The 27860-nt window shown below is 43.0% G+C and overlaps 1 protein-coding gene across 1 annotated transcript; it reads right to left on the bottom strand.

Annotated features, from left to right (window-relative positions):
• Nucleotides 1-243: 243 nt before the first annotated feature.
• On the bottom strand, nt 244-27860 carry LOC128566627 (solute carrier family 15 member 1-like). Its single transcript, XM_053563537.1, has 21 exons — nt 27637-27860; nt 27394-27535; nt 26043-26162; nt 24435-24534; nt 24123-24213; nt 22090-22173; nt 19509-19591; nt 17140-17226; nt 16491-16580; nt 14304-14348; nt 14177-14209; nt 14004-14092; nt 13235-13316; nt 11697-11816; nt 10505-10651; nt 9224-9273; nt 4754-4861; nt 4525-4633; nt 3225-3368; nt 2201-2308; nt 244-966 (listed from the first exon to the last, which is right to left on the bottom strand). Exons 1-21 carry the CDS (start codon nt 27794-27796, stop codon nt 775-777), a joined length of 2184 nt encoding a protein of 727 aa, XP_053419512.1. The 5' UTR covers nt 27797-27860; the 3' UTR covers nt 244-774.

The raw sequence follows: 27860 nt of genomic DNA, 5'->3' as shown, positions 1-27860 counted from the left end.
TATCCATCTCTAGGAACAAAAGGACCAGGGAGAAACAACCTTTCATGTTTGCTGTCCCAGGGATTTTTCGTACGTGGGCACTGTTTTTGTTAATACTTACACCAATTTCCTGTGAAATGGTTAGGAACGCGTACTGCTTTTGTGATCACATAATGTATAAAAGATTTCTTACTCTACTCAGAGACACACACACACTTACTCTGAGAGTAGAAATTTATTTCATACCATTGACACTTCAAAAATCATTACGGGCCTTCCTACAAATGGTCTTTTGAGTTACACATAATTTAAATAGAGGGAGGGACTTGAACAAGAAAACAAGTCAAAAGTTCAAATTCCCAGTTAGTACTAGCTGGTACTTATTACAGACCATTCTAACACCTCCAGATTAATTTCTGGCATTGGCTGCTGCCTTACTTGGTATAGTTTTCTTAAGAGTGTTAAAATGCAAACCATATGGAACTTTTTTTCAAAATTAAGTTAGTAAAAAACAACTTCACGTGTGTAGGAAAGGAGACGCATGCAGGCGGTGCTCTTGGGGTTGTGAGCAAGGGTATGTGGGATGTGTGTGCATGTATGGAGTTTAACACATTTAAAAAAAACACTTCTTCTGGAATGCTAGATTCCATGTTGGCTTCACAGCTCTCCTGGTTTGGTTGCCAGTTCTGAAGTCAATCCCCCCAGGGGCCATCCATGCACTGTCTGTCCTGCCACCTGGGGACAGAGGTCAGGGCACCTGCTGGGCCTAGTCCTGCTCCAGTTGCTTCCTGGCTCTCACAACCGTGTATGGAAGTCAGGGTCTGGTAAAGCATATGGGTCGCTCTTTTCCCTGTTCTTTTTCTTTTCATCCTCATCAAATTGCGCTTCAACCTCTGCTGGGTTGACGTAAGTGTAGAACCGAGCCATGATGGCAAATATTACGCAGACGACGAGAAGCAACGCGGCAAATAGAATGTATTCGGCCCACTTTGAAGGAGTTGGAACAAGGAAAAAAAAATAATACAATTCATGTTAATGTGCATGCTGTGTATATATTTGCTTGCATGTCCAAATGGAAGGTGCTTTGAAATTAAATTATAAAAACTGGGTAGGCAGCCAGTACGGATACGGATTGGGCAGCTTTTCTTAAAGGTCCAGGACAGACGCCAACATAACTAACACTTCTCTAACAGCACTGGGTGTGACAACAAAAGAGTTTGGGAAGATGAGGGAAAAGCTCCCCAAATCCCAAGCCTGAAGCCACGTGGCTGGCTCCTGGATGGGTGAGGACCCAGGGAACACCAAGCAGTGTCTTTGAGGGAAAAAGACCCCATGCTGCCCCTGGGAACCCCTGGAGCTCGTCAGCAGCACGAGCGCGTCCTCTGATGGGACCCGGTGCAGAAGGAATGACGCGGGGTCACAGACAATCCCTCACGGCACAGCCACGCTGCAGTGCGGGAGGAAAGGGTGTAAAGGGCTGACGAGCCTCACTTCGTTTGTGATTTTGGGAAAATTACAGCCACCTCCAGAATGGTTTTAACGCTAGGTGTTATGAAAGGTTGTGGCACAGGGTCTGCTTTGGGGCAGTTAAGCTGCGCTCACTGAAGCGGGGAGAGGTTTCACATAAGGGTGCAGGCACATGCTGTCAGTTACCCATATAGTTTGGATATTTGACCCCACAGATCTCATTTAAAATCTGATCCCCGGTGGCAGAGTGGTGGCAGGTGTTGGGGTCGTGGGGTTGGATCCCCCAGGAATGGCTGGGGGCCCCCCCTGCATGGGGAGCAGGTTCTGGCTGTCGGTCAGGAGACAGCTGGTTGTTTACGAGGGCGGGCGCCTCCCCAGCTCTCTTGCTTCTCCTGCCGTGTGGCGCCTTCACCTTCTGCCATGAATAAAAGTATCCCGAGGCCCTTCCCAGAAGCACAGCTGGCACCAGGTGCCTCAGACAGCCTGCAGAACTGTGAGCCCAATACATTTCTGTTCTGTATAAATTACCCAGGCTCAGGTATTCCTTTATAGCAAAGCAAAACAGACCAAGACAATTACCAGCTATGGAACACCAGCCAGTAGGCTACTTGGTGACGGCCGTATCTGCCTGGCATGGCAGGTTTGTCCAGCCAGTTCCCGAATGGCCTTGTGGACCATGTAAACAGTTCTCGGAGGGGCGTCACAAGGAATTAACCTTGAGACAGGGCCCGTGCGTCTCCTGCCCCCCACGCACCTGCTGGCTGATCTGGCCTGCCCCTGCCACGATGAGCACGATGATGTTGCCCACAGCCACCGTCAGCAGCCATCCTGCTTGAAGCACCGACTTCATGTTGGAAGGAGCCTGAGGAAGCAAAGCAAAGAGAATCCCAGTCTGGAGCTCAGCCTCAGAGCAGGAGCACAGCTCACTGGTTCATCTCATTAGCAGCCTACCCCGCAAATGCACATGGTTTACAGGTCAAATGGTTCATCACTTGGGTAACAAGAGACCCCGACACTCAGGTAGGAGCACACGAGGATTCCTGGTGTCTCGCCCTCCACATCCTTGCACAGCTGTTCCCCAGTCAAATGGACAAACTCATTCTGTCCGTACAGAAGCCTTTCCACGCAAAGCCATCCAGCCTGGTACATTCCTGGCCCCCGATGGAGGCTCCTCTGCAGGCTGTGAGCCCCCGGGTGGGCTCTGCAAACTCTTATCACCTGTATTGCAGTCCCTCCCCCCTTATTAGACTGTGAGGTCATTGCGGAAAGGGATTGTCCAGCTCATAGTCCCCCATCTTTACTAGAATGATTAAAGGACTGGGCATGGTGGGATACAATGTAACTGTAGTTTTGAGAAAATAGTTGAAAACTAAGCTCTCATGTGGGTATCTGTATGAGAACACAGACCTGTAAATGAGCACTTTTATGCCTAGCCGGTGCCATTTGGTTGTTTCAGAATGTAGAATTACTGACCCCCATGACCCTGGGAGCAGCATGAACACAGCTGCTCCTCCTCAGGTCCCTCCATCTCTGTGTGTGACCGTGGGAACACAGACTCACCAGCACAGGTGCACTCACAGAGCTGAGCAAGCAATGCTCTTACTCAGTAAAGACAAGACGTGGTGATCTCCAGAGCCTCATTTTGTGGAAGATTCCACAATACTTTCTAGAACTTGTTAATACTATAAACAGACAGCTATTCCCAATTTAAATTAAATCACACCAGCTTTTTCTAAAGGCAGGAGTGTCACAGAGAGGGGTGGTAAAAATCAACAGACCTGAGAATATGAGGACTTTAATCCCGTGACAGAGAAGACCACCTCGCCACACGTGATGAGGAAATACTGTGGGATTTGCAGAGCCATGCTAACTGTGTTGGGTGAAATATCTTCAAACTCCTTCACTTCAGCGCAGCCATCATCCTACACCAACAAGGGAAAAGAGGGAAGAAGAAATTAAAGTCCAGACGGCATCTAAAATAAAAAGCGTCTAAACAGGCAACTTGACTTTGGCTTTCTAGGCTTATGTGATATGATTTCTCAAGTCAATATGTATTTTCAGTGTAAATATGCACTTTAGGTTTGTGTTTGGATGGTCTTTGTGGGATTTGAGAATATGTTCAATAGTATATTTCCCTCTTAAGAGAGTAGATTGAGGCTGGGCGTGGTTGCCCAATGCCTGTAATCCTAGCACTCTGGGAGGCCGAGGTTGGTGGATTGCTTAAACTTAAGAGATTGAGACCAGCCTGAGCAAGAGTGATGCCCTGTATCTAGAAAAATATATATAATAATAATAAAATAGGGCGGTGCCTGTTTTATTAGGCTCAGTGAGCAGGGCACCGGCCCCATATACCGAGGGTGGTGTGTTCAAACCCAACCCTGGCCAAACTGCAACAAAAAAATGGCTGGGCATTGTAGCAGGTGCCTGTAGTCCCAGCTACCCAGCAGGCTGAGGCAAGTGAATTGCCTAAACCCAAGAGCTGGAGGTTGCTGTGAGCTGTGACACCATGATACTCTGCTGAAGGACAAAGTGAGACTCCGTCTCTAAAAAAATAAAATAAAATAAAATAAATAATAAAAAAAAATAAAAACTAGCTGGGTGTTGTGGTGGGCACCTATGTCCCAGCTACTTGGGAGGCTGAGGCAAGAAGATCATTTGAGCCCAAGAGTTTGAGGTTGCTGTGAGCTATGACACCACAGCACTCTACTCAGGGTTACAAAGTGAGACTCTGTCTTAAAACAGAGAGAGAGAGAGTGTAGATTGGAAGTTCTTTTGTTTAAAACATTGCCCTCCCTTTGAAGTATAAAGTCCTAAGGGCCCCCTTGGTAGTGTGTAAGGAAACATCAGATACTGGTCAACGTGGATATTTAGACAGAGGAATTCAGTCTGTTTAATTTAATTCTAATGGTTCACCTAAGTCAACAGTAAGTTAAAGAGTTAGCAGTGAATTAATTCTGAGCCCATTAAAAATGCAGACCCTAATAGTTCTGTAGTTAACTCATTACTGTGTCCCAAGTGTTTGTGAGGCGTCCTGTCAATAAAGTTTGAGTGAACTTCTGACCTGACTGAGGGAGTTACCTTCCTTTTGATTACATAGGTATAGGCACTGCCAAATCCAAGGTAGGAAGATTTGAAATCATGTGGACACGGTGGCAAAATCTTTGATGAGTTCATTGTGAAGGTTTTTCTATTAAAAAACAAGTATACAGGTTAACACCTTTGGTATGAAAAGCTTCAGTGTATTTTTTAAAGAAGAAAACTTGAAGTCTTTGAACATTAGAGCAAAGTGTTCAGTATAGGTACTTACATGCCAGAAGGAAAAAACTGATACTGGCTGGCGTCGTAACTGGTGATGTTTTCATAAACCTTCCCACTCATGGTGACGCTGATGAGCTCGTTGAACGTATTTACAAATCTGAAAGAAAAAAACCATCCATCTTGTATCTGAACTACCCAATGATTCATTCTAGGTCACAGTACCTGCAACTGAAGTTGGGGAATGTTCCTTTTCTTTTTTAAAGGCATTTTAAGATGTTTAGAGAAGATTTCTAGAGAATAAAGGCAAAAAGTTAGCAACCGTAGGCTTGCCCTTGCTCACTCACTCATGAGAACACACCTAAGAAATCCTTGAACACAGTGCTTAGACACGCCAGGTACTGTCGTAAGCACTTTGTCAATATTTCCTAGTTCGGTGATGTTTTGGGACATTAAGCAGGGACTGAGATAGGTCCTAACTTTCCCTCAAGGGGGCGGCCATTCCTTTGTATTCCTTGCTTTGGAAGCTTTAGAGCTCAAGGAATGACAAAACCAGCCACTGCCCAGTCCTTAAAATACAACCCCCAACTCCGGCTTCTTTCATGAGGTAATGGGGAAAGCCCACGCGTTTTCTACCTCCCTGGCTCTGAGGCAGAAAGAGCTCTCAGGGTTGGAGAGGAGAAGTGGGCCAACCCAGTGAGGAGAGAGTTTAATAGGGATACATTTTCAAGGATATAAAATAACATAAGTGACATTTCCTTCTTTTTCAGATTGATCACACTTTTATTACCTGTGAACAATATTTCTATGGTCTTACTGCAAATCCTGTTTCGTTTATTTATGTTTTTATTTATTGAGAATCTCATTTTGTCACCTTCGGTATAGGGTGCGTGGCATCATAGCTCACAGCAACCTCAAACTTTTGAGCTTAAGCGATTCCCTTGCTTCAGTCTCCCAAGTAGCTGAGACTACAGGTGCCCACCATAACGCCTGGCTACTTTTAGCTAAAGACGAGGTCTTGCTCTTGCTCAGGCTGGTCTCAAACCTGTGAGCTCAGGCAATCCACCTGCCTCGGCCTCCCGAGTGCTGGGATTAGAGGCGTGAGCCCCTGCGACCAGCCTAAATCCTGTTTATTGAGCTGTTGAGACTCAGCCTAGCATGTGGAAAACAGAAACACAAATATGATAAATATATTCAATGTGAAACAAACTAGAGGTGAGGAAAGATGAAAAGTAAAAGTTAATTTCTTCCCTGTTTATAAGTTAATAGACATGACCCTAACATGTCTGTCCCTATTACTTTACATTTTATTGGTTTTTTGTTTGTTTGTTTGTTGCAGTTTGGCCAGGGCGGGGTTCAAACTCACCACCCTTGGTATGTAGGGCCCGTGCCCTACTCACTGAGCCACAGGCGCCGCCCTTTACATTTTATTGTTAACTAGTAAAAGCTAAAAGCAGAAACTATTAAAGTGGCTACAGGGGGATGGCGAATGGGGTTGAAAGTTGAAGTCCTACTCTTTATTTTTTCCCAATTTATTCTTATATTTCCTTCCTATTACAAATTTATATGAAGTTTGCTTTTTGGCCTACAGTTCTGTAATTCAAACGCGTCTAGATTCATAAATATTGTCACAATCAGATTATATGGCCCCCCAAGTTGTGCTGCCCCTTAGTCCAACCTTCCCTCCACTTGTAACCCATGACAGCCATTCATCTATTCTGTGTCCCTGGAGTTGCCCTTGCTTTTCCAGAATGTTACGTAAATGGATTACACGGTGTGCAGCTGTCTGAGACTGGCTTCTTCTACAGCATAAGCATTTGAACTTCACTCATATCATTGCTTGTATTAATAGTCTGTTCCTCTTATTTCCTAGGTATAATAGTATTCGATTGTATGGCTGTACTGCAGTCTATTTATCCATCAGCTTTGAAGGACTTTGGGTCATTTCCAATCTTTGGTGATTATGATTATCACAGTTTCTATGAACGTTCTTGTGCAGAGTTTTATGTGAATGGGGGTTTGCACTTCTCTCAAGTAAATATCTAGCAAGGAGATGATTTTTGAGTTGTACAGTATGTGTTTATCTCTATAAGAAACTGCCAGAGAGTTTTTCAGAGGTGCTACACTATATTGTACTCCCACTAGCAATGCATCCTCACCAAACCTTGGCATTGTCAGTTGGTAAAACTTATCCAATAGGTGCTTTACAACTCATTGTCACCTTAATTTGTATTTCTCTAATGACCAACAATGTGGTACAACTTTTCATGTGTTTATGTACCATTTGCATATCTCCTATGGATGTGGAGACATGTCTGTTAGAATCGTTCGCATTTTTAAAATAGGGTTATTTTATTATTGTATTCTGAGAGTATATATATATATATATATTTTTTTTTTTTTTTTGTAGAGACCAAGTCTCACTTTATCGCTCTCAGTAGAGTACCATGGCGTCACAACTCACAGCAACCTCCAACTCCTGGGCTTAGGCAATTCTCTTGCCTCAGCCTCCCAAGTAGCTGGGACTAATACTTTGTATATTTTGGATACAAGTTTTTTTTGGTATGTGATTTGTAAATATTTTCTCCCAGTTTGTAGCTTATCATTTCATCCTCTCAGGGTGGAGGGAAGGTTTATGAAAACATCACCAGTTACGATGCCAGCCGGAATCTTTTTTGTCTTGATGATGTTTAATTTCTCAAATTTTTCTTCTATGGATTGTGCTTTTGGTGTCATAACTAAGAACCCAAGGTCACAAGGATGTTTTTATGTTTCTTATATAAATCTTATCATTTTATATTTAACATGTAGATCTGTAATAAATTTTGAGTTAATTTTCATATGAGATGTATAAGAATTTTTATATAATTGTTATATACGAATTTTGCATAAGATATGAGGTTTAGGTCAAGTTCATTTTATATATATATATGCCCAATTGTTTCAACATCATTTGTTGAATAGACTTTTTTTAATCCATTAAACTGCCTTTGCACCTTTGGCAAAAATCAATCAGCTATATTTGTGTGGGTCTATTTCTGGACCATTCCATTGATTTACAGGTCTGTTTCTTTAACAATACTACTTTGTCTTAATTATTGTAGCTTTAGAGTAAGCTTGAAAATTAGCGGTCCTAAGACTCTTTCAACTTTATTCTTTTTCAAAATTATTTTGTTGATTCCAATTCCTTTCCTTTTCCACATAAATTTTAAAATTAGCTTGTTTGATTGTATGTGTATAATGGTATGGTTTTTAAAAATTAATTTTTATTTATTTACTTATTTATATAGAGACAATATCTCTCTCTGTTGCCTGGCAAGAGTACAGTGGCATCATCATAGCTCACTGCAAACTCAGACTCCTGGGCTAAACTGATCCTCTTGCCTCAGCCTCCTGAGTAGCTAGGACCACAAGCATGTGCCACCAACTCTTTTTTTTTTCTCTTTTCTTTTTTTTATTGTTAAATCATAGCTGTGTACATTAGTGCAATCGCCTGTACCCATTCTACCAACTCTTGTTAATATTTTTCTTCTGTTTTTTGTAGAGACAGCATCTTGCTATGTTGTTTAGGCTGGTCTTGAACTCCTAGCCTCAAACAATTCTCCCACCTCTGCTTTCAAATACTGATGACATTTCATGTGTGAGCCACCATGCCCAGTACTATGATTTAGGTAGGAATTACACTAAATCCATAGATTTGGGGAAAATTGACATATTTACTATACAATCTTCTGACCAATGAACACAGATGTCTCTCCATTTGCTTAGCTTTTCATCAATTTCTTTTGGAAGCGTTTTATAGTTTTCAGTTCTTAAATTTTACATCTATTTATTAGATTTTAAAGCTTTCAAATTTATGGGGGGTAGGCAGTATAAATGATCTGGTCTTTAAATTTCTGTTTCTAGTTGTTCATTGCTAGTACGTAGATATATGATGGATCTTTTTGTTGTTGCTCTTGTATCCTGTGACTTTCTAAGCTCTTTTATTAACTCTATGAGGTTTTGGGGGTTGAGACCTGGGGACTTTCTCTGTAGACAACAGTCCTTCGTGTGTAGACGTTGTATTATTTTGCCATTTCCAATCTAGATGCTTTTACTTCTTTTTGTTGTCTCATTGCTCGGGCAATCAGAAGGATGGTGAATGGGAGTGGGCCGGTGGACACGCTGTTCCCGATCTTAATGGATAGCGCTTAGATTCCACCATCCTGTTACCTGGGGTCTTGCGAATGTCCTTTCCTCCTCTTATTCTTAGTTCACTGGGATTTTTTTTTTTTTATAATGAATGGATGCTGAATAATTTATCAAATGCCTTTTCTGCATCAATTGATAAGATGATGTAGATTTTCCTAGTTTATTACGATGGTGGATTGCTTTACTTTTTAAAATATTAAACCAGCCTTACATTCTTGGGGCAAACCCCATACTCTCCTTTTATACCCTTGTTGCAGTTGGACTTTATTACGAGTAAGCATCACTTCCATAAGGAGGTGCTATAACATAAATTTTGAGGAAATATACATACCTGATTCCATTTTCTCCTTTTTCTGGCTTCTTGTTAAGGCTATCATTTACCTGAGAGAGAAAAGAGTAGTAGAAAAACAATTTCTATTGTCTTTATTTATTTATTTATTTATTCATCCATCCATTTATTTATTTAAGATGGAAAGAAGTACAGAATTTATTTATTTTCCCAAGAAAGAAAAAAAAAAGTGAGATATAGAGAAAAAGAGAGAAGGAGAGAGTGGGTGGCCATGCTGTGCAGAGAAAGGAGTGAAAATGCTGCCCAGAAACATAATTTCAAAATCTTACTCATTAGAAAAAGTTCACAAGAATGTTTTGGCCTTTGAGAAGGCAGTGGTGACACTTTTCTTAGGAGCTAAGAGCATAGTTATATTTGAAGGGCTATTACCTCAGCCCTGGTTTTCCCTAAGGCTAATATGAGTCTCTACAACAGGTGTCCTCAAACTTTTTAAACAGGGGGCCAATTCACTGTCCCTCAGACCGTTGGAGGGCCAGACTATAGTTAAAAAAAAAAAAACAACTATGAACAAATTCCTATGCACACTGCACATATCTTATTTTGAAGTGAAAAAAACAGAATGGGAACAAATACAATCATACTGCCTCATGTGGCCCGCAGGCCGCAGTTTGAGGACCCCTGCACAATGTTTGATCCGTGCTTCTTAGTGGCGCCACAGAGCAGTGCTTGCCAGGAATTGAGAATTAAGCAACTGACCCAGGGTCTTCATTCTGTCTAGCAGGTCCATAGACTCTCACCTAAGTCCACCTTCCAGAATCCACGCAGCTCCTTGATGGGGTCTTCATCTACTGAATGGTTAATCTAGGTATTTAGATTTTGTCATCAAATATTTTGTATGTATAGTATCGCTATTGCTTTTACCTGATTTACGCACTATATTTCTTCAGAGACTGCTCTAATTCCCAACTACTCAGTGCAAATTTGTAAAATTTGTGCAATTAAAAATATATTTAAACTTCATCTCCAAAACGCCCTGAGAATGCACCTGTGTAACTCCGCATGACACATGTATGTGTGTGTATAGACCCCAATGTCTGAATCTTTTAAATATTTTTTTAAATTAATATTAACCCTTCCCGTCCCTTCCTGTCCATCAGTCAAACCTTTCTTGGAAGTCTGACCGGTGTTCTTGAAGACTGGCATTCTGGAAGAAGGAAGGCCCTGAGGACCGCCTGATGTAATACTAGTAGGGGCCACACGGTAAGAAGCCCTGCCTCATATCGCGGGTAGCAAACAGCCATTGGTGGGTGCTGAACCACTTACCACGCGGTAGTGATTGGGGGCCCACACGAGGAGGGTGTGGCGCTGGCCCGGCATGAAGTCCTGAGTGACAGCGGTGACCGGTGATCCAGCAGAGGAAATGTTGATTCTTGCCAATTTGTCTACGTGGAAAGTCATGAATTCATTTGTCTACGGATGGGGGAAGGAGTCATAGTTAATCCCACAGAGTCTTGTTTGGCACTGTGCACCTGAACCATGGGACAGCACTGTGTGTACCACTCCAAGTTTATGTTCACACATATGAAAAAAGCCTGTGAGAGTCAGCATGCACTTGCCTTGGTCTCCTGCCCACTCTTAGGGACTCTGTCATGATGGTTTTTAGTACTACCTAGTAACTGAATTTCTCAGCCAATATTTGACTTTTATTTTGCTTTATGAATATAAGTGCTATGGAAATTATTTCTACCATTGGAAATGTCATTAGGAAAAAGCACCAGTGCTCATGAAAATCAGTACTAGGCTGCCCAAACATTAGGAAAGTCAGACATTTTTTTCCTTTAGGGTTATTAGTCTGGCAAGGTGTAAGGTAATGGTTTTCAACTGTAGCCGAACAGGAATGAGGGAGCTAAATCTAAACCTCTGCAGCTGGGACCCAGGTATCAGAATTTGCAAAACTCTCCAGGTGATTCCAATATTGAGAATCTCTAGTCTGGAACAATGACCACCTACATTAGAGTATTCTGATTGACCTTGGGACAGGTAATTTTTGGCACAGATAATTCTTGGTTATGGAAGACTGTGTGTCAGCATTCTGGGCTGCTATATATGAAACACCACTCGCACACTCCCAGTTGCAACAACAAAAATGTCTCCAGAGCTTGCCAAATGTCTTCTGAGGTCAAAATCACCGTCAATTTGGAACCACTGACCTCATTCCCTGCTGTCGAAGTGTGGCTCCTGCACCGGCAGCAGCTGCCTCACCAGAGAGCTTGTTATAAATGCCGCACTTCAGACCCACTGGTGAGCGTTTTAACACGCTCCCCAGGTGATCTGCATACACAGTCAACTTCGAGGCACACTGGTTTAGAGTAAAACCCAAATGAGAACAAGACACTTAGACCTTTCATCTCTCGGCTGGTTCTGGGACTTGCAGAAGCACCAAGTAAAACAGATTCCCAGAATTATAACTCAGGTCAGAGGTTGAAAAGGAAGGTTTGCATTTCTTTCTACTTACTTGAGACATTGCACCAAGTGTCACCATCTTTCCAGGAAGGGAAACAGTCATGTTACCATTTCCTATATTCAAAACTTTAATTTGGACTTCATTTCCTTTGGGAAAGACTGGAAGCGTTTTCTGTGCAAATGAAAGAAAATTGGTCCCCCTACTATCCCCTACCATCCCTCCCACCCCCTCCCCATCCCTCGCCCTCCCCTTCCCTCCTTCATCATAGCCTAAAGTTGTTTCATTTTTCATATGCAAGTGTGAGTTATTATAAATTGGTTTCACAGTAGTACTGAGTACATTAGTAAAAAAAAAAAATTAATAAAAAAAGAAAATTGGCAGTGAGGTCTTCAGTGCAACATTGAAGGTAATCTTTGCCCTGCAGGGGGCGCTCTCCCGCAGCTGGGACAAGCTGTGCTGCCCAAGTCCAGACATCCCCCAGTAAGCTGCCCGTCACTCAGCTCACGGTGCCACAGAAAATGACACGTGCTCCGAATATTGAAGTAGTCAGAAAGAGGGAGCTGCGTGTCTGATCTCGCCATGAGATAAACCCTCACGTCTGAGTGGTCAGAGTAACCAGAGCCCAAATGTATAACACCTGAGATCTGCTCTCCCCGAATCCAATGCCCTTCCTGTAACTGCGGAAGCCCACTCAGTCCTCAGCCCTGGACATGCTGCTCACAAATTCTTTACGCCATTTTTCTTCCAGGCTTTTGTTCAGAGTTTTCACCTTTTTCCTGCAGTGTCCTTTCTCAATTCTCGGTGTCACTGAGGCAATCCATGTCTACCTTAGCCCATGACTCATCCTCCACGAGGCTGGCCATGTGCCAGAGACAGTAAGTACACCCGTGTTCCTAGCAGTGTTGTTCACAGTAACCAAAAGGTGGAAGAGACCCAAGTGCCCATCAAGGGATAAAAAGATAGAGGCAGTGTGGTGTAGACACACAAGGGACTGCTATTCCGCCTTAGAAAGGAAGGAAATTCTGACATATGCTACTTTTAGAACGTTCTGTTAATGAAATAAACCAGTCGTGAAAGGACAAACACTCTGTGATTCCACTCTGTGTGTAATCATATTCATAGAGACAGAAGAGAAAATAGGGGTTGCCAGGGATGGGCGGAGGGAGAAGCAGGAGTTGTTGTTTCATGGATACAGAGTTTCAGAAAAGAGTTCTGGAGATTGATGGCACAACGGTGGGAATATACATAACACCCTTGAACTCTGCACTTAAAAAGGAAGAAGATAGTATGGTTTTTGTGTAGTTTATAACAACTAAAAACTCAAAATATTTATAAGAAATTAAAAGAGGGAGGGGGAGGAAAGGAGGAGGAGGAGGGTGAGGGAGGTGGGAGACCGAGGTCCCCGAACTGCACCCGTGCAGGGATGAGACCTGCAATCCTTCCCTTCACACCATCTGCAGCCCCAGGGGTGGGTTTACAGGGACAGACCTTGGCCTCCTCTAATTCTCTCGCTCCTGGAGGAGGAAGATTCTGAATGTTCCACCCAAACCCCCAGGGAAAGGACACTGGAGAATCAGAGGACAACTCACATCAATTTCCACCTGGACAAGTGCAGCCGCCACGAAGGCCATGGCAGCCAGGAACATTCCAGCCGTCATCCTCCTTAAGGAGCTAGTCAGGAGAAGAAGAAAGTGACCCTAGCCAGTCTCATACTCAAAGGCTAAGCCCCCAAAGGAAACGCCTCTCCTGCCAGCCCCCCATAAAACTAACTTCCCCACAGAGGCACAGGCAACGTCACTTCCTCTTGTTCACGAGCAAGATTAAGGAGGATAAACAGAATGTACCTCCTCATTAGCATGTTTCTCTTAATTTCTAGAAGCTAAAGTTCAGATTTCCATTAACATTTCTATCATCTATACCGAAGTGAGCCTTAATCAGAGAATGTTTCAGGCTTCTACTAATAGCCCCTTTATTTAAAGGCTATTTTCAGAAACCTCGGTGCACACACACACGTTTAATTCATCCCCCAAACCTCATCCCCTAGGTCAGGGGTCCTCAAACATGCAGTGGTGTGATTGTATTTGTTCCCATTTTGTTTTTTTACTTCAAAATAAGATATGTGCAGTGTACATAGGAATTTGTTCATAGTTTTTTTTTTTTAAGTTATAGTCCGGCCCTCCAAATGTCTGAGGGACACTGAACTGGCCTCCTGTTTAAAAAGCTTGAGGACGCCTGCCCTAGGTGCTGCCATGGGAGGGGCAGATGTCCCTCCACTGAGCCCCTGGGCAGGGAGTGCAACAGATTGCAAAGCCCTGGGACCCAGAGAGTCTCAACCAAGCCCTCCAGCAAGTCACCTACGTGAAGTTGAAACCACACTTCTCAATCAGAGGATACAGCACACCATCAAAGACAGGGACCATGATAATAATCAAGATGGGGTTCACAGTCTGCACAGGAAATGGAGGTGAAATGTTAATGTTGTCTCAAAGACGACTTTAATCTCTGAAGGTAACTTAAGTATTTTCTCCTACCTGCATCTGATCCGGCTGAATTTCAATAGCTCCCTAAAAGGAGGGAAAAATATCTCACTGAAAAATCACAAGAAAGGGAAAGAGAAGGGAACTGAGAAGGTCAAACGTCTTGGCAGCCCAGACTTACCATTTTCCCGTTCATAGTTGTTGCTTGCAGTGTCCATCGGGAGCCCTTGAAAGTGAATAGGTTTACCACAACATTTGGGAATGTGGGTTTTAAAAATATTACAAGTCAATGTCCAGTGCTTTCCAAATCAGTAACAAGGTCTGAAATGTTGTGGGATTTAAAATGGCCTTAAACATCAAGTGAGCCTCCCAGGTCTTATTTTAACACTAGGTAAAAGAAAATGGGTTGTGTTTCTGTTGTGCAGTGAACAGAATATTTAGTATACTACTCTGAGATAAAGCTGTACTTTGCAAATACAAAGGTGCATTTCTGAGGCTTAGTGGCACCACACTGTTTGCAAGGTGAAACCAGCTATGTACACTGTGGGTAGTCTGTATTTATTGGCATTGAAGCTTCAAGAGGATTATTATTGTTAAGAGCCATTTTTAACAGTCTGTGATGGTCAAAAGTAGGTCTCTCTTATGAGAGTGACGGATTTAAACTTGGGCACCATGGTTATAGTTATCTCATTTTATAGGAAAAAATGACCCAGGACTGTACAAAATGTATATGATTATTTCCATGGAAGACTAAACATATAAATGTTTCAATATGAACCAATCATCTCCATTAGGAGGACAGCATAGAAAGTCAGGAAACTGGGCCAGGCACGGTGGCTAGTGCTTGTGATCCCAGCACTTTAGGAGGTAGAGGCCAAAGAATTGCTTGAGGCCAGGAGTTTGAGACCAGCCTGAGCAACAGAGCGGGATCCTGTCCACAAAAAACCAAAAAAATTAGCAAGGCGTGGTGGCCTACACCTGTAGTCACAAGCCACTTAAGAGGTTGAGGCAGGAGGATCATTTGAGCCCAGGAATTAGAAGTTACTGTGAGGTAGGCAGAAGGCACAGCACTCTACCCTGGGCAACAGAGTGAGACTCTGTATCCATTAAATAAATAAATAAATAAATAAAGTCAGGAAACCCATCTCTGCTTGAGTTCTTAACATCAGCCTGTCACTGAGTACTGTACAGATTTCTACAACTGGATTCTCATAGTCCTGAGGTGGGTTCCCATGAGCCTTTCAGAATAGTCAGGACTGTCATGGGGTGGCGCCTGTGGCTCAGCAGGTAGGGCACCAGTCCCACATACCAACGGTGGCGGGTTCAAACCTGGCCCTGGCCAGCTAAAACAGCAGTGGCAACTGCAACAAAAAACAGCTGAGCTTTGTGGTGGGCACCTGTAGTCCCAGCTACTCGGGAGGCTGAGGCAAGAGAATCACTTAAGCCCAAGAGTTGGAGGTTGCTATGAGCTGTGATGTCACGGCACTCTACCGAGGGTGACAAAGTGAGACTCTGTCTCTAAAAAAAAAAAAGACTGTCACCCCCACAGCTGCTAGGTGACGGGGGTGTTTGTAGTGCACTTCTGACTCCAGTACCCAGCTCCTGCCCAGCATTCGTGACAGCCTCCCTGGTCTGCACCACACTGGTCTAAATTTCATACTTACAGACTAACATGCAGGCTCAAATTCTTTCGAGAAATGTTTTACCTTTGCAAAAACATTCCCTGCACAATAAAACCACAGGTTCATAACTTTTCTAAAATTCCAGTTTCTAAAAGAAACAATATCTGATTGCTTTGGCTACAGGCACCATGCGTTGAATCGTCTGACCCCAGTGTGTAAACTCCCTGGGCTCGTGTCTCAAGGCCATGCTAGAAAGAGCTCAATACGTCGGCCATCCGGTTTCAGGTCCTGCTCAGAGAGGGGTGACTTTGGTGGCGTCACTTCCCGTCCCTGGACACTACTAGCCCAGACTTGCAATTTAGGGTGGAAGACTCTGAGGCCCTGTCCGCCGAAATAAGCTGAGGACCCAGGAAGGCAACGCAGCCTTTTACCCTGCTGGGTCAGAGGGGACGGGCTGTTTATCTCAGGTTTGATTAGAAGAGTCCTGGACGCCGTGAGGAAATCTTTCCCAAGGCCATTTCACCTGAGCACATCTGATTTCCTTCATTGCTTTGCAACAGAAATGTGGATAGAAACATCTAGAGCTTTTTTGTTTTTTTGCAAATAAACTCAATGTGATCTAAGAATTAAATAACTGAAATATAAGAAAGAAACTGAAGAGAACTTCTTAGGAGCTAAACACTAAGCTTGGGTGGGCGGTGCCTGTTTGCTAAACGAGGACACGCAGAAGCAGAGTCTCACGTTACCTGCTGGTCAAACAAGGCCCAGAACATGGGGAGTGGAATATACAGGAACATCACCCTGGTCACCATCTTGATTTGAGAGATAAGCCGCTCCTGGAGTTGGGGGAGGGAAGGGACAAATCAGCCACGGCCCGTGTCACTCAGCTCAGGGTAGAGGTAGACACTTGCATCTAGGGACAAGCTGGTTTCTGTAGAAAACTGAAAATTTCTAAGCTATTTAAAATGTCAGTGAAAACATTCACTTAGGAGGTAAATTACTTGAATTCACTAAATGTAAATTTCATAATGTAAATTTCCTTAAAGGTAAATCTCACCGCCACTACCACTTAACTCTTCCATATTCAAAGTAAATAAATAGGATGTCATCACAATTTCATGGAATGAATGGCAGAGTATACCAAATGAAAAACTATGAAAAAGTTGTTTCCAGATGAATTATATCTGTTATTTATCCAGTTCTAAATTTAAAAAAATGCACTGATGCTTAGTATTGTGTGATGTGCTAATGAAGGTTAGGAAGGTACAGCTGATGATTAAATTAATATTGCCAGCTGATGATTAAATTAATACGGCCTTAATAATGGGAATTGAGATTTTAGATGTTCACTTCCCTGGAGGAAATGGGACCAGTGTGGCGATAATGGTTACTCACGTCATACTTCTCTTTAGCCCAGTCCAGCCAGTGCTCCCTCTTGGGAAATCTTTTACTGCGGTGTCTAAATCGATTTTTGATGGCAAACTGAAGGCAGGAAGAAGAATCGAATTTCAAAATCGAACTAATGACTTTATCAGGGACACACATGTCTGAACACCCTTATATGGAAAAATATGTATGTTTGTGAGAAGGCAAAATATGAAAGTGCATATGTGCCGGCATAGAGCTCGTTGAAAGTCACAACTGATGTCTTTATTTCTAGTCTCTTTCTAGCCAAGAGTGTTTGACTCCGGGGAACAGTCACTCTGTCTCTCCTCTCAGAGCCTCTAGGGAAGCAGGTTCAACAGAAATAAAACCCGAGACCCATTTGCAATTTAAGTTTTCTAGGTGACATAGTAAGAGGCTAAATTGAAACAGGTGAAAATCTTTTAAAATAAGACCCAACCTTGATTTTAATATGTAACCAATATTTTTTAAATGAATAAGAATGTTTATATCCTTTTTTAATGGTGAATGTTCAAAATCCAGGGAGCACTTTACACTTTTGGCATATCTCAATTTGAAGGCTAAATTTGTAGCAGAAATGTTTTATCTGTATTTGGAGTTCATAAGGTTTATGTTTGAAAATGTACATCTACATACTAAATTGTTCCAAACATGCTTAAAAGATTTTCAATAACTGAATTAAGTTTCAGTTTTTAAATTTAAGCGTGAAACCCCACTACATAAAAATACATTTATATTAATAAAGGATATTGGGAAATATTTTAAAATAGGGCAACACCAGTCAGACAAATAGTTGACCCACCCATCATTTCTTTAGGAGTTACTACAATTCCTTGTTGCTGGTGCTCAGGAGGGGCCTGCAGGAAAAGCAAAGTGCATTTGCACCGATGAAGCAACAAGAGGCGGCGATGGTGAGTGTAGCTGGGGACCTGCGTGTGCCTGAAAGGCAAGAACTCACAGCTACAGGCTGATTTTAGGGTCCAGGGCCATAGAGTTCTCCTGACGCTAAATAGCTTGAGGTTCTGGTGGAGTTTGATCTACGCTGCCCATTATTTGCTAAGGAAGGACCTGGAAAGATCCCTGGGAAGCTCCCTTCTTTGCTTGAACAAAGGTGTTAGGTGGGAATAGATGTCATGGTAGAAGAAGAGAGAACACCTGCCCCTGAAGGGGGTTTTCTTGACAGGGACAGGGCACGTGTATCTCACCAAGTGAGACCCAATGCAACAGTCTAAGCGGGGGAGACGCCGCAGGTGAAACAGCACAGTAATGCAGTGAGGTCAGCCGAAGACAAAGAGAGCTAAGATTATCTTAAGACTGACATTTCTTTCAAAAGATGAGCCACACATGGTTAGAACCTAAGTAAGTTACACATTTTCCCCAGTCATACAACAGATACGGTGTGTTCACTAAAGAAACGGGGAGTTTATAAGGGGAAACTTGCGGGATTCCATTATCTGCTTATGAATGTCCCTGTGTGCACATGTGCTGTGCAGAAGCCCACGGAAGACGCCGTATTTGGCACATTCCTGTCAGCAAATACCCTTTGATGACAGGACTTCCCATGGCTACATGTCACGGCAGGGAGCAAGTATAAGTTAGTGATTTGTGGACTTGACATTTTGCTGTTATAAATATTACAACGATAATCTTTCCGTGTCATTCTGTGTTCACTTTTTTTTTTTTCAAGACAGAGTCTCACTTTACTGCCCTCAGTAGAGTGCGATGACATCACAGCTCACAGCAACCTCCAACTCCTGGGCTTAGGTGATTCTCCTGCCTCAGCCTCCCGAGTAGCTGGGACTACAGGTGCCTGCAACAACGCCTGGCTATTTTTTTGTTGCAGTTTGGCATTTGAACCCACAACCCTCGGTATATGTGGCTGGTGCACTGCCCACTGAGCTACAGGCACTGCCTGTGTTCACTTTGAAGACTTATTTCATCAGACTTAATCCCTGACAGCAGCATTATTGACCCTAAGCGTTTGAGCACTTGAGACTCCAGCTACACGGCCACGCGGAGCCTCCCTGTTCTGGTCTCTGCTCCCCAAACAACATCAGGCAGCAGCTGCCCATATGAGGGGGAAGAGTCACTCTGATTTGCTTTCCTTTGACCACTGACGTGTATCATAAGCTCCAGAGCCATTTCTATTCCTCCCTTTCTGAGTTCTGTGTGCGTCGTTCCCTTTCTGAGTTCTGTGTGCGTCGTTTTCCATTTGGTGGGTCTTATAAGAAATCCAATTTGTCAGAACACTAAAGATATGTTTAAAGGAAAGTCAAAGTTTAATTTAATTTCAATTTAAAGGAGCGAGAAGGTTTTGGGGTGATTAAACATCACTGAGAAAGAGCTTCAGAAACACTCACCCCGATGCACTTGACCACTTTAGCCATGACGTTGCCCTGTGGCTGGTACTTCTTGTACATGCTGCTGCCCATGACAAACACAACTAGACAGAGCAAAGGAGGACGCGTCAGCAGCGTCCCCAGAGCCACCGGGGCCCGGACAGACGTGCTTTCCTTTCAATTATAACCTCATTTTGGAAATATCTGGATTACTTGTGGAATGGGCTTACCTACCACCTCACAGTTCAGAAAGTGCTTTTGAATCTAACAATCACAGAAGCATGTTGTGTATTTATTCTAACAGACAAACCCTTAGGCTGGTGCTCTCTACTTCCCAGAACTCAAGGCAACTCCACACACTCAGTGCAGCCATTTAGGCACAAGTTCTATGTCCATGCAACAGGAGACAATAGGGGTACGTGCTTTCCCCACATTAAAACGTATTGATGTTATTCTACAAAGACAATATATGTAGGTGTAAATTTCTGGCTGTAATGGCTAGGAGAATTTTCTTCCTTCTAATATTCAGCAAAAAAATTTAATCTGTTGAAACTTTCATTCAGTCATATGTTGCAGAAATTTTTCCTTCGTGGTCATTATACAGAAGCGGAGTTATAATTAATTGCATTTGCAGCTACAGTTTTGTAAAAGTTAGAAGCATCTTTTCAATGAGGCTACTCTTCCATGGACTTTCTTAGGCACATTCTGAAAATAACTTGGAAAAGGCATTTCTGCAGGAGACTCTGAAAATAGTCCCTATAGCAAGATTTCTAATTATTCGATGCCACAAGTCAGTAATTTAACACCTCCAAGCATAGCTTCAATTCTAGTTGTTTTCCTCAATTAAGAGGGACTGAGTTTTTTTCCTGGAGTTTCAGTCTGTTGCCCACACTAGAGTACCATGGGGTCAGCTCTGCTGACAGCAACCTCAGTGTCTCAAGTAGCCGGGCTACAGGTGCCCATCATGCTGGCGGCTAATTTTTCTATTTTTTGGTAGGGACTAGGTCTCCTTTTGCTCAACTCCTAACCTCAAGCTATCTTCATGCTTTGGCCTCCCAGAGTGCTAGGATTACAGGTGTGAGCAGCCACACCGTGCCTACAGCCTGAGATTTTTGACAGCTGCTCATTTCTAAGCACATCTCCATTCAGTGCCTGTCCCATGGATGTCCTTAATAGTTGACAAAAGAGATGTTTATTTTCTTATCCAGTGCTAGGCTTTCTCAACACAGACACAGGTAGCAAAAATGTCCAACAGCTTGCGTCTACTTTTTTTTCTGCCAATTCATATTTCAATCTTTAAACTTCTGGTCAACTAAAGCTAATTGAAACACAGAACTTTCTAGAGGTTGTGTTGATTCATGAGATTGGCCTGTTTTCAATTACTGCATAAGAAAAATCATAATCTTTGATACAAGAATGATTTGTTCAGACTAAATGAGAATTGATTACCTAAAGTTCTTATTAATATAGCGTCTGATGCCAACGAGAGGTTTTGAGATGCTCTCTGTCTCCCACCCAGAATCAGAAAGGAGAAGGTATGAATGAGCCTTCTAGGGGAGGGAGGCTGTATCCAAAGAATTATGGAAGAAAGGCGATATATTAAAAAGTGGAAAATACTGAACTATTGCATTAATGTAAGGAGAAAGCCAAATTGCCGCAATGTAAGCAGAAGAGGTTAAAAATGGGCCCATGCAATACTGTTAAGATTTGAAAAGAAAAACTGGAGAGAGGGGTGTCATAGCCAGGGAAGCAAAGCTGACATTAGCCTCTTTTGAGTGGGGGAAGATTCTCTGAGGCTTACAGTGGCCACAGGGCTTGGTTTCCTTGACTCTTTCTCAACGGTCTTTGCCAGGGGTCCTCAAACTATGGCCCGCGGGCCACATGAGGCGGTGTGATTGTATTTGTTCCTGTTTTGTTTTTTTACTTCAAAATAAGATATGTGCAGTGTGCATAGGAATTTGTTCATAGTTTTTTTTGAATTATAGTCTGGCCCTCCAGGGGTCTGAGGGACAGTGAATTGGCCCCCTGTTTAAAAAGTTTGAGGACCCCTGTAACTGTCCCATGTGGACAACTCTTCACATTTCATACAAAGCCAATCCCCAGAACTAGTATACAAATTAATGTGTCTAATGTATATATACAGGGTGGCCATAAAGTTCATGTGTAATTTTAAAATAGTGTGCAACTTAAAACTGTACATGAACTTTATGGCCACCCTGTACGTTGTTTCCAGAGGAAAGGAATTCTAGTAGAAACATTTGGAGATGATATATTATGGAAATTTGTATGTTCATTGGAAATATTTCAATGGCAAATAAACCATTTCTTCAAGCAAGTTGTAGATAAGCACATGTTGACAAGGAAAAAAAGCTTTCAGCCTTGGGTTCAGCTAGTCTAGCAAATTCTATCAGCTTCAGTTTAATCTGCCTACATACAATCACCTTTAAATGTTCAACTCAGTTGATTTCTTTCCCTGTTTGATTCTATTCCCTATTTCTTGGCACCACTCTTTGTTGCAACTTGTTACATGGACTTTTAAAATTTAGTCATGATCATTAATGTAGGGCGTGACCTGGCCCTAATTCTACTGATTTCTACTTACTCAGGGATACAGCCATGAGAGCAGCAGGAACCCCAAATGCCAGTGGGTAACAAGCTTGTTGACTGTAAATTCCACATTGTTGGACTGGGGAGAAATCACAAGATTAAAATTCATTATGGCACGGGCAATGCACCTATAGTTCTCATTTTTTAAAACCCCTTGCTAGTTACCACAGACTGCTTTCCTTCCTGTTCTAGACTTGTCCATTTGCCTCACTGATGTCTTTGCCAGCTGAGCAAAGCGGCATTGGAGCAGAAAGCAGGAGGTGGAGACAGCTTCTAATCTTAGCCCCTAAATAGATGTGTCATCCTGGATAGGCCAAAATCAATGGGCCCCTGCTGGTTCTCTGAATTTTCTTAGCGAGGGAGATAAATATGACGTAGATGCAATAACTGGATTATGTGGGACTCGGGAAATAATCTCAAAAGTGCCTCAGAAAATCAATATTGTATGTTCCTGTATTCATGACAATCAGGCAATAATTCAATGATCTAGAGTGGAGCCTGAGAACCTTTTCTGTGAAGGGCTAGACAGTAAATGTTTCAGGCTTTGTCAACCATTTGGTCTCTGTCTTTGTAGGGACCCAGCCACAGACAACACAGACTTGAACGGTCTCCTCCAGACTTCTGCATTCAGTCCCTGGGCCTCAGTTTGCCAACCCTGACTAAGGCTTATTTGGACTTTGAAATGTTAGGATTGATAAGGAAAAAAATCAAGACTGTGAGAAGCAACAGAGATTCCTGAAGTTCCTTCAGAGGAATGCTGGATCCTCAAGGAATTATCTGATCCTATAAGGCTATCAATTCTGTGTAACCAGCTATTTCACAATTCTGTAGAGAAATAAAGATAACTAGGAGAAAATTGATAGCCATGCCAATGTTTCCTGTTCATGGCAACACAAATTTTTTTCCTTGTAAAGAATATAAATCTATTAGGTCCTTGCTTGAACTGATTATAACCATACTCCAGTTCCCTTATCAATTAATTGGTTACATAACATCTTTGTCGTATGTCCACTTTATATTTGTTGATTTATGATTTTACTTAAAAAAATTATCCTTTAAACAGATGCTGTGGGGCGGTGCCTGTGGCTCAAAGGAGTGGGGCCGGCGCCATATACCGGAGGGGGTGGGTTCAAACATGGCCCCAGCCAAAAACTGCAAAAATAGAAAACCCAAACAAACCCTCCCAAAAAACAGATGCTGTAACTCAAACATGTGTCGTTTAGTAGATCCAGGGGGTGGGAGAGGTGAGGACACATAAACACAAGAATAAAAGCTACTAAATTTTTATACAAATTAAAGTATGGGGTCTAAGTGCCTATTATCTATCTCGAAATCACTACTCTATGCAAAAATGCATAAATCCATAGAAAATATATATTTGGTAATTTTATCTTTTTTATCCATGATCTTACGAGTTTGTCCTCAGTAATGTCAAATATCCCTTTCCACATGGGAAATTAACAAACTCTCCCTGGAGCTTTAGCAACACCTGTCTGTGTCACTGATAGCTACTGATCCCGAGGGTCTCATTCTCTTCCTGTGGGAAGTTCTTTTGTTAGTACTTGAGGTAATAGGAAAAGCAAAGGATCAGATTCTGCCCACTGCACTCACTGAACTCACTGAAACGTTACGGGGAGCAAAGCTTGAAGGATTCAACATCCTGTCACCTACGGCTCACCCACCAGTTGCTTCTGAATAGCCTGCAATGATTCTTATCTCTCACCATGAATAGGATTTCATGTTAATAGAAATGTAGAAAGATGCACGCCAGCACTAAGGATTCAGACTCTCCAGTGGCCTTTGGGCTAGGGGATTCAAACAATATTAGAAAAGAACTAAGCTTGAAAGAAAAGAAGCTCATTTCTGGCTTTCAGGCTCCCGGTATCTCTCAGAACGTACCGGACAGCTAAAGCGCAGGACGAGACGCAAGGAACAAAACAAAACACAGAGAACAAGGACTTAGCCTTTCACCTTTCTTCCTCACAATTAAAACAAGAAAAACAGAAGCCCCGTTCAGCTATTTCTTACCTCTGAGCATGGGCGTGATGATGGTAGAAAGCAAACTTCCAGCATTAACAGCCACATAAAACATGGAAAAAAATCTGCTTCTTTGCTGTTCCTGTGGTGGAAAGGGCAGAGGCATAGTAAGATGACTTTGGCTCGGTATCAAGTGGGCAGACGTGGCCAAGGATCTGACTTGGCTTCCTACTTGATTTTGGTCACCGCCGTGTTCTCTAGTGTACATGAAAGTAATTGAAAGAACAGACTTTGTGCCAGAGGAATCTGAACCCTGCATGTTGTAATTCCTTCCCGTGGTCTTGGGGAGGCACGTGCTCTTACCTGGCCCTCTTCAAACTGATCTCCACCAAATGCAGACACGCAGGGCTTAATTCCTCCAGTGCCCAGCGCAATCAGGGCCAGGCCGATCATGGACAGTGCCCTGGGGAAGAAAGGCGGTCAGTGCTGAAATGGCAGGTCCTCTGGCAGAAGTCTTTCTCCTAACTTCCCCCAGACGACCAGGTGCAGCGATCAACACAGAGAAAGGACTTGACCTTCAGGAGAAGCTCAGTTCACATGCAGTCTGATAGTTGAATAAAGACCTAAACTCATGGTTCTTCAAGTTCTTATCCTTGTTTAATAATTTAGCATCTAGAAAACTTGAAATAATAGCTAAGTCCGAAGAGTTAGATACGGAGTTCTTTTGTAGCTTTAATAGTTCTACTATCCGAATGGGTAAATGGAATGTTAATTGGACAAATGTAAGCATTGTGTCTGATATAGTCATAACAGACTTATAATAATCATTAAATGACATTGGAAAATATGTTTTCATTGCAAAACAGAATACCAGGTTATGTAGTATATATTGTCATTGGCTCAATAGAGTAAAAATATTTACTGTTATGTACAGGTGGTAGAATTAGAGGTTATTTGTTTTATTGTACTTTTTTATTATCCATGTTATCTCTATATATTGAGAGTAAAACAGTCCCAGCATTTTTCAGCCTTCATTTTCAGGTTTAATTAAATTTACATTAGGTATCACAAACTTCCAGTGTTATAAACATGTGTCCTGTACTTCTGGGTTGCTAATGTTCCTTAAAAATACTAAAGAAAAAATTATTATACAGAGAAACCCAAAGCAGAAGTTGCACAAAGAAAGAATTCTTTAAAAGTCATGCTTCCTGAATTAACTGGCCAAAGCACTTCTTAAAATCTTGCTTGCCTCTTTTATACTTGTATGTATTTAATACTGCTACCTAAGCATATTAGAGACAACAAGACCATGGCCAGTTGAATGTCTTATACCATTTACTGCTATGACAATTTTAGGCATGTTCCAATACTAATTCCATGAAATGGAAAATAAGAAGCTAAGATCTCTTTGGTCCTCATCACTTGCCAGGCAATGTTCTAGGTGCTTTGCCTGGAACAACACACAACGATCCTACCTGAGACAGGTCCTATTACACCGGAGGAAACTGAGGCACAGAGAAGAGCACCTGCCCAAGGCCAGACAGCTTGGTGGGAGAGCTGGAATCAGGGAGTGGCACAGTCGGAACTCTCGACCGCTCCTCCCACCTCACAGTCCCCTCTGGGCATCAAGGGACAGGGTCTGGACAGCAATCTGATGGGCTGACAAACTGGAATGCAGGGATTGCCAATCCTAATCTGAGATTCTATTATATTTGCCCAGCCCATAAGATGGTTTGTTTACTCAAGGAACTGAAGAAGAGAAACAGGGAACAAAATAAATCCTTCCAGCGAGTCTACTAGGCCAGACTTCAGTGAAGGGAAATGAATCCAGTGGACAACTATGTGTCGGTGACACTTGCCACTGAGAGCCACTCACTCACAGTGAAGTCCATGGAAAAAGAGGAGGATTAGGGCACCAAGTAAGCACGCAGTGGAAGGGCAGGGGAAGGGCAGTGGTTAATGTCAACTCACACGTGTGTAGGAAGGTTGTCAGGGATCCCGTCATGGTTGTGGTCTGTGAGGTCACTAATTGAGCTTATCGAAATGACTGCTTGTCCAATTGTGTAGACGATGGACAGAGACACAATGGTCCTATGTTTAAAAGGTTAAAAGAATCCAAGTTAATTGCACTATTGCTGTCCAATGCCGACTCCACCACAAAAGACCTCTTCCTCCAAGACCGACAAGAGCCCAGTCACGAATACACTTGTTTCTCAAACACGAGCAAACTGGCAGCTCTCTCGATCTTTGTGCGAAGTTTTGGCTGGAAAACCGGGAGAAAGGAAAGATCCACTTTACCTTTCAACTGTTCAAAAGATCAGTGTTTTATTTTACCTAACTGCAGAAATGAGTATTTCTATCTTTGAACAGTGAGAGTTACTTATCTTGGACCTGGTGATAATACTGACCCAAGAGTGGACCACTGAGTATTTCTATAGAATGTTCTCGCTTGTGTGCCTGCTCCAGTTTGTGTTGTTTGGCCCTCCAATCCTCGCGTTCACATGAGATCCCCAGTGTTGGCGTCTGGGTCATGGGCAGATCCCTCGGGAGTGGCTGGAGGTGCTGTCCTCACGGGTGCGTGAATCCCCACCGCAGTCCTTCCGGCAGGAGCCCCGCCCGTCTCTCTCGCTTCCTCTCTGTGACCTTGCTTTCTCCATGTGATCTGTGAACACGCGGCTCCCTGTTCCCTCCTCCCGTGAGTGGAAGCAGCCTGAGGCTCTCACCAGAAGGCTTTAATCTTCCAGCCGGCAGAATCCTGAGCCAAATCAACCTTTCCTATTTATGAATTACCCAGTCTCAGTCATTCCTTTACAGCAACTCAAGTAATGAAGACAGCTCGTGTCGTTCCTTTGGCCCAGCAGAGCCTCTACTGCCTTCTTCAATAAATCCCAGGAACTTTCCTCCTGGGAAAGTGGCCTCCTGTTGGATGTGCTTTTGGAGTCTTCCTGCAGGGCTGGGAGAGGCCTCTCCTTAGGGAGCTCACACTGCATGTCCTCTCTGCCCAGTGAGCAGCTGAGCCACCTGGTAGCCAGCACGTATAGTAGAGAGTGTCTTTGTTCTGGCCCTTAACTCTGGCCCACAAATGCTGAATGATAGACCTGTCTCTGTTACTACTTCAAGATAAAACAAAGATCTTATATTTGTTTGCATTAGGACAGAAACCTACTCATGTTCTTGGCATTGCTAAACGCCAGGCAGTGTGTTAGGCTATCCTAAGAGTTGATGTTCCTTAATTCTCCATTCCCGGATTCCACCATCCCAAACCAGAAAGTTTACATTTACCTGGGGCTTGTTTGTGAACAAGACATTTCCAACCACTCACTTGAACTTTCCCAGCCATGAGTCAGCCATAGGTGCTCCAAGAATGGGCGTCAGGTAGCACAGAGCAACAAACGTGTGGTAGATGGCAGTGGAGAGATTATCATTCCAGCCCATGAAATTTGTGAAATACAGGATCAGGATTGCTGGGGCAGAGGGCAGGTGGAGGAGGAGGGGGAACAAAGTTAGGACTGGCCATGTGACTCTTGCCCGTCCCCGAAGGGTGAGAAATGGTCAAAGCTATTACCTTTCATTCCATAGTAGGAAAATCTTTCACAGAACTCATTGACCACGATGAAGAAGATGCTCAGGGGGTAACCAAAGCAACTCTGAGCAAAGAAAGAGAGCACAGGGTGGAGATTTGCTCCTCGCCAGTCCCTATCCTCAAACAAGCAGCCAGCGCACATTGCGTAACTTATCAGGGACAATCAGAGATGGAAACGAGAATTTAAATAGTTGTGTTCCCTTCCA

The sequence above is a fragment of the Nycticebus coucang genome, chromosome 15, assembly GCF_027406575.1.
Source record: "Nycticebus coucang isolate mNycCou1 chromosome 15, mNycCou1.pri, whole genome shotgun sequence".
Classification (NCBI taxonomy): domain Eukaryota; kingdom Metazoa; phylum Chordata; class Mammalia; order Primates; family Lorisidae; genus Nycticebus; species Nycticebus coucang.
Note: the sequence above shows the minus strand (reverse complement) of the source record. Positions and strands in the feature narration are given on the sequence as shown.

Coding starts and splice junctions, on each gene's coding strand:
- LOC128566627 (XM_053563537.1), bottom strand. CDS start 27,796: ATGTGCGCTGGCTGCTTGTTTGAGGATAGGGACTGGCGAGGAGCAAAT. Junction 19,592..22,089: donor TCTCATGGCTGTATCCCTGA/GTAAGTAGAAAT, acceptor TGCTCTGTCTAG/TTGTGTTTGTCATGGGCAGC. Junction 967..2,200: donor CAGGCCAGATCAGCCAGCAG/GTGCGTGGGGGG, acceptor ACTCCTTCAAAG/TGGGCCGAATACATTCTATT.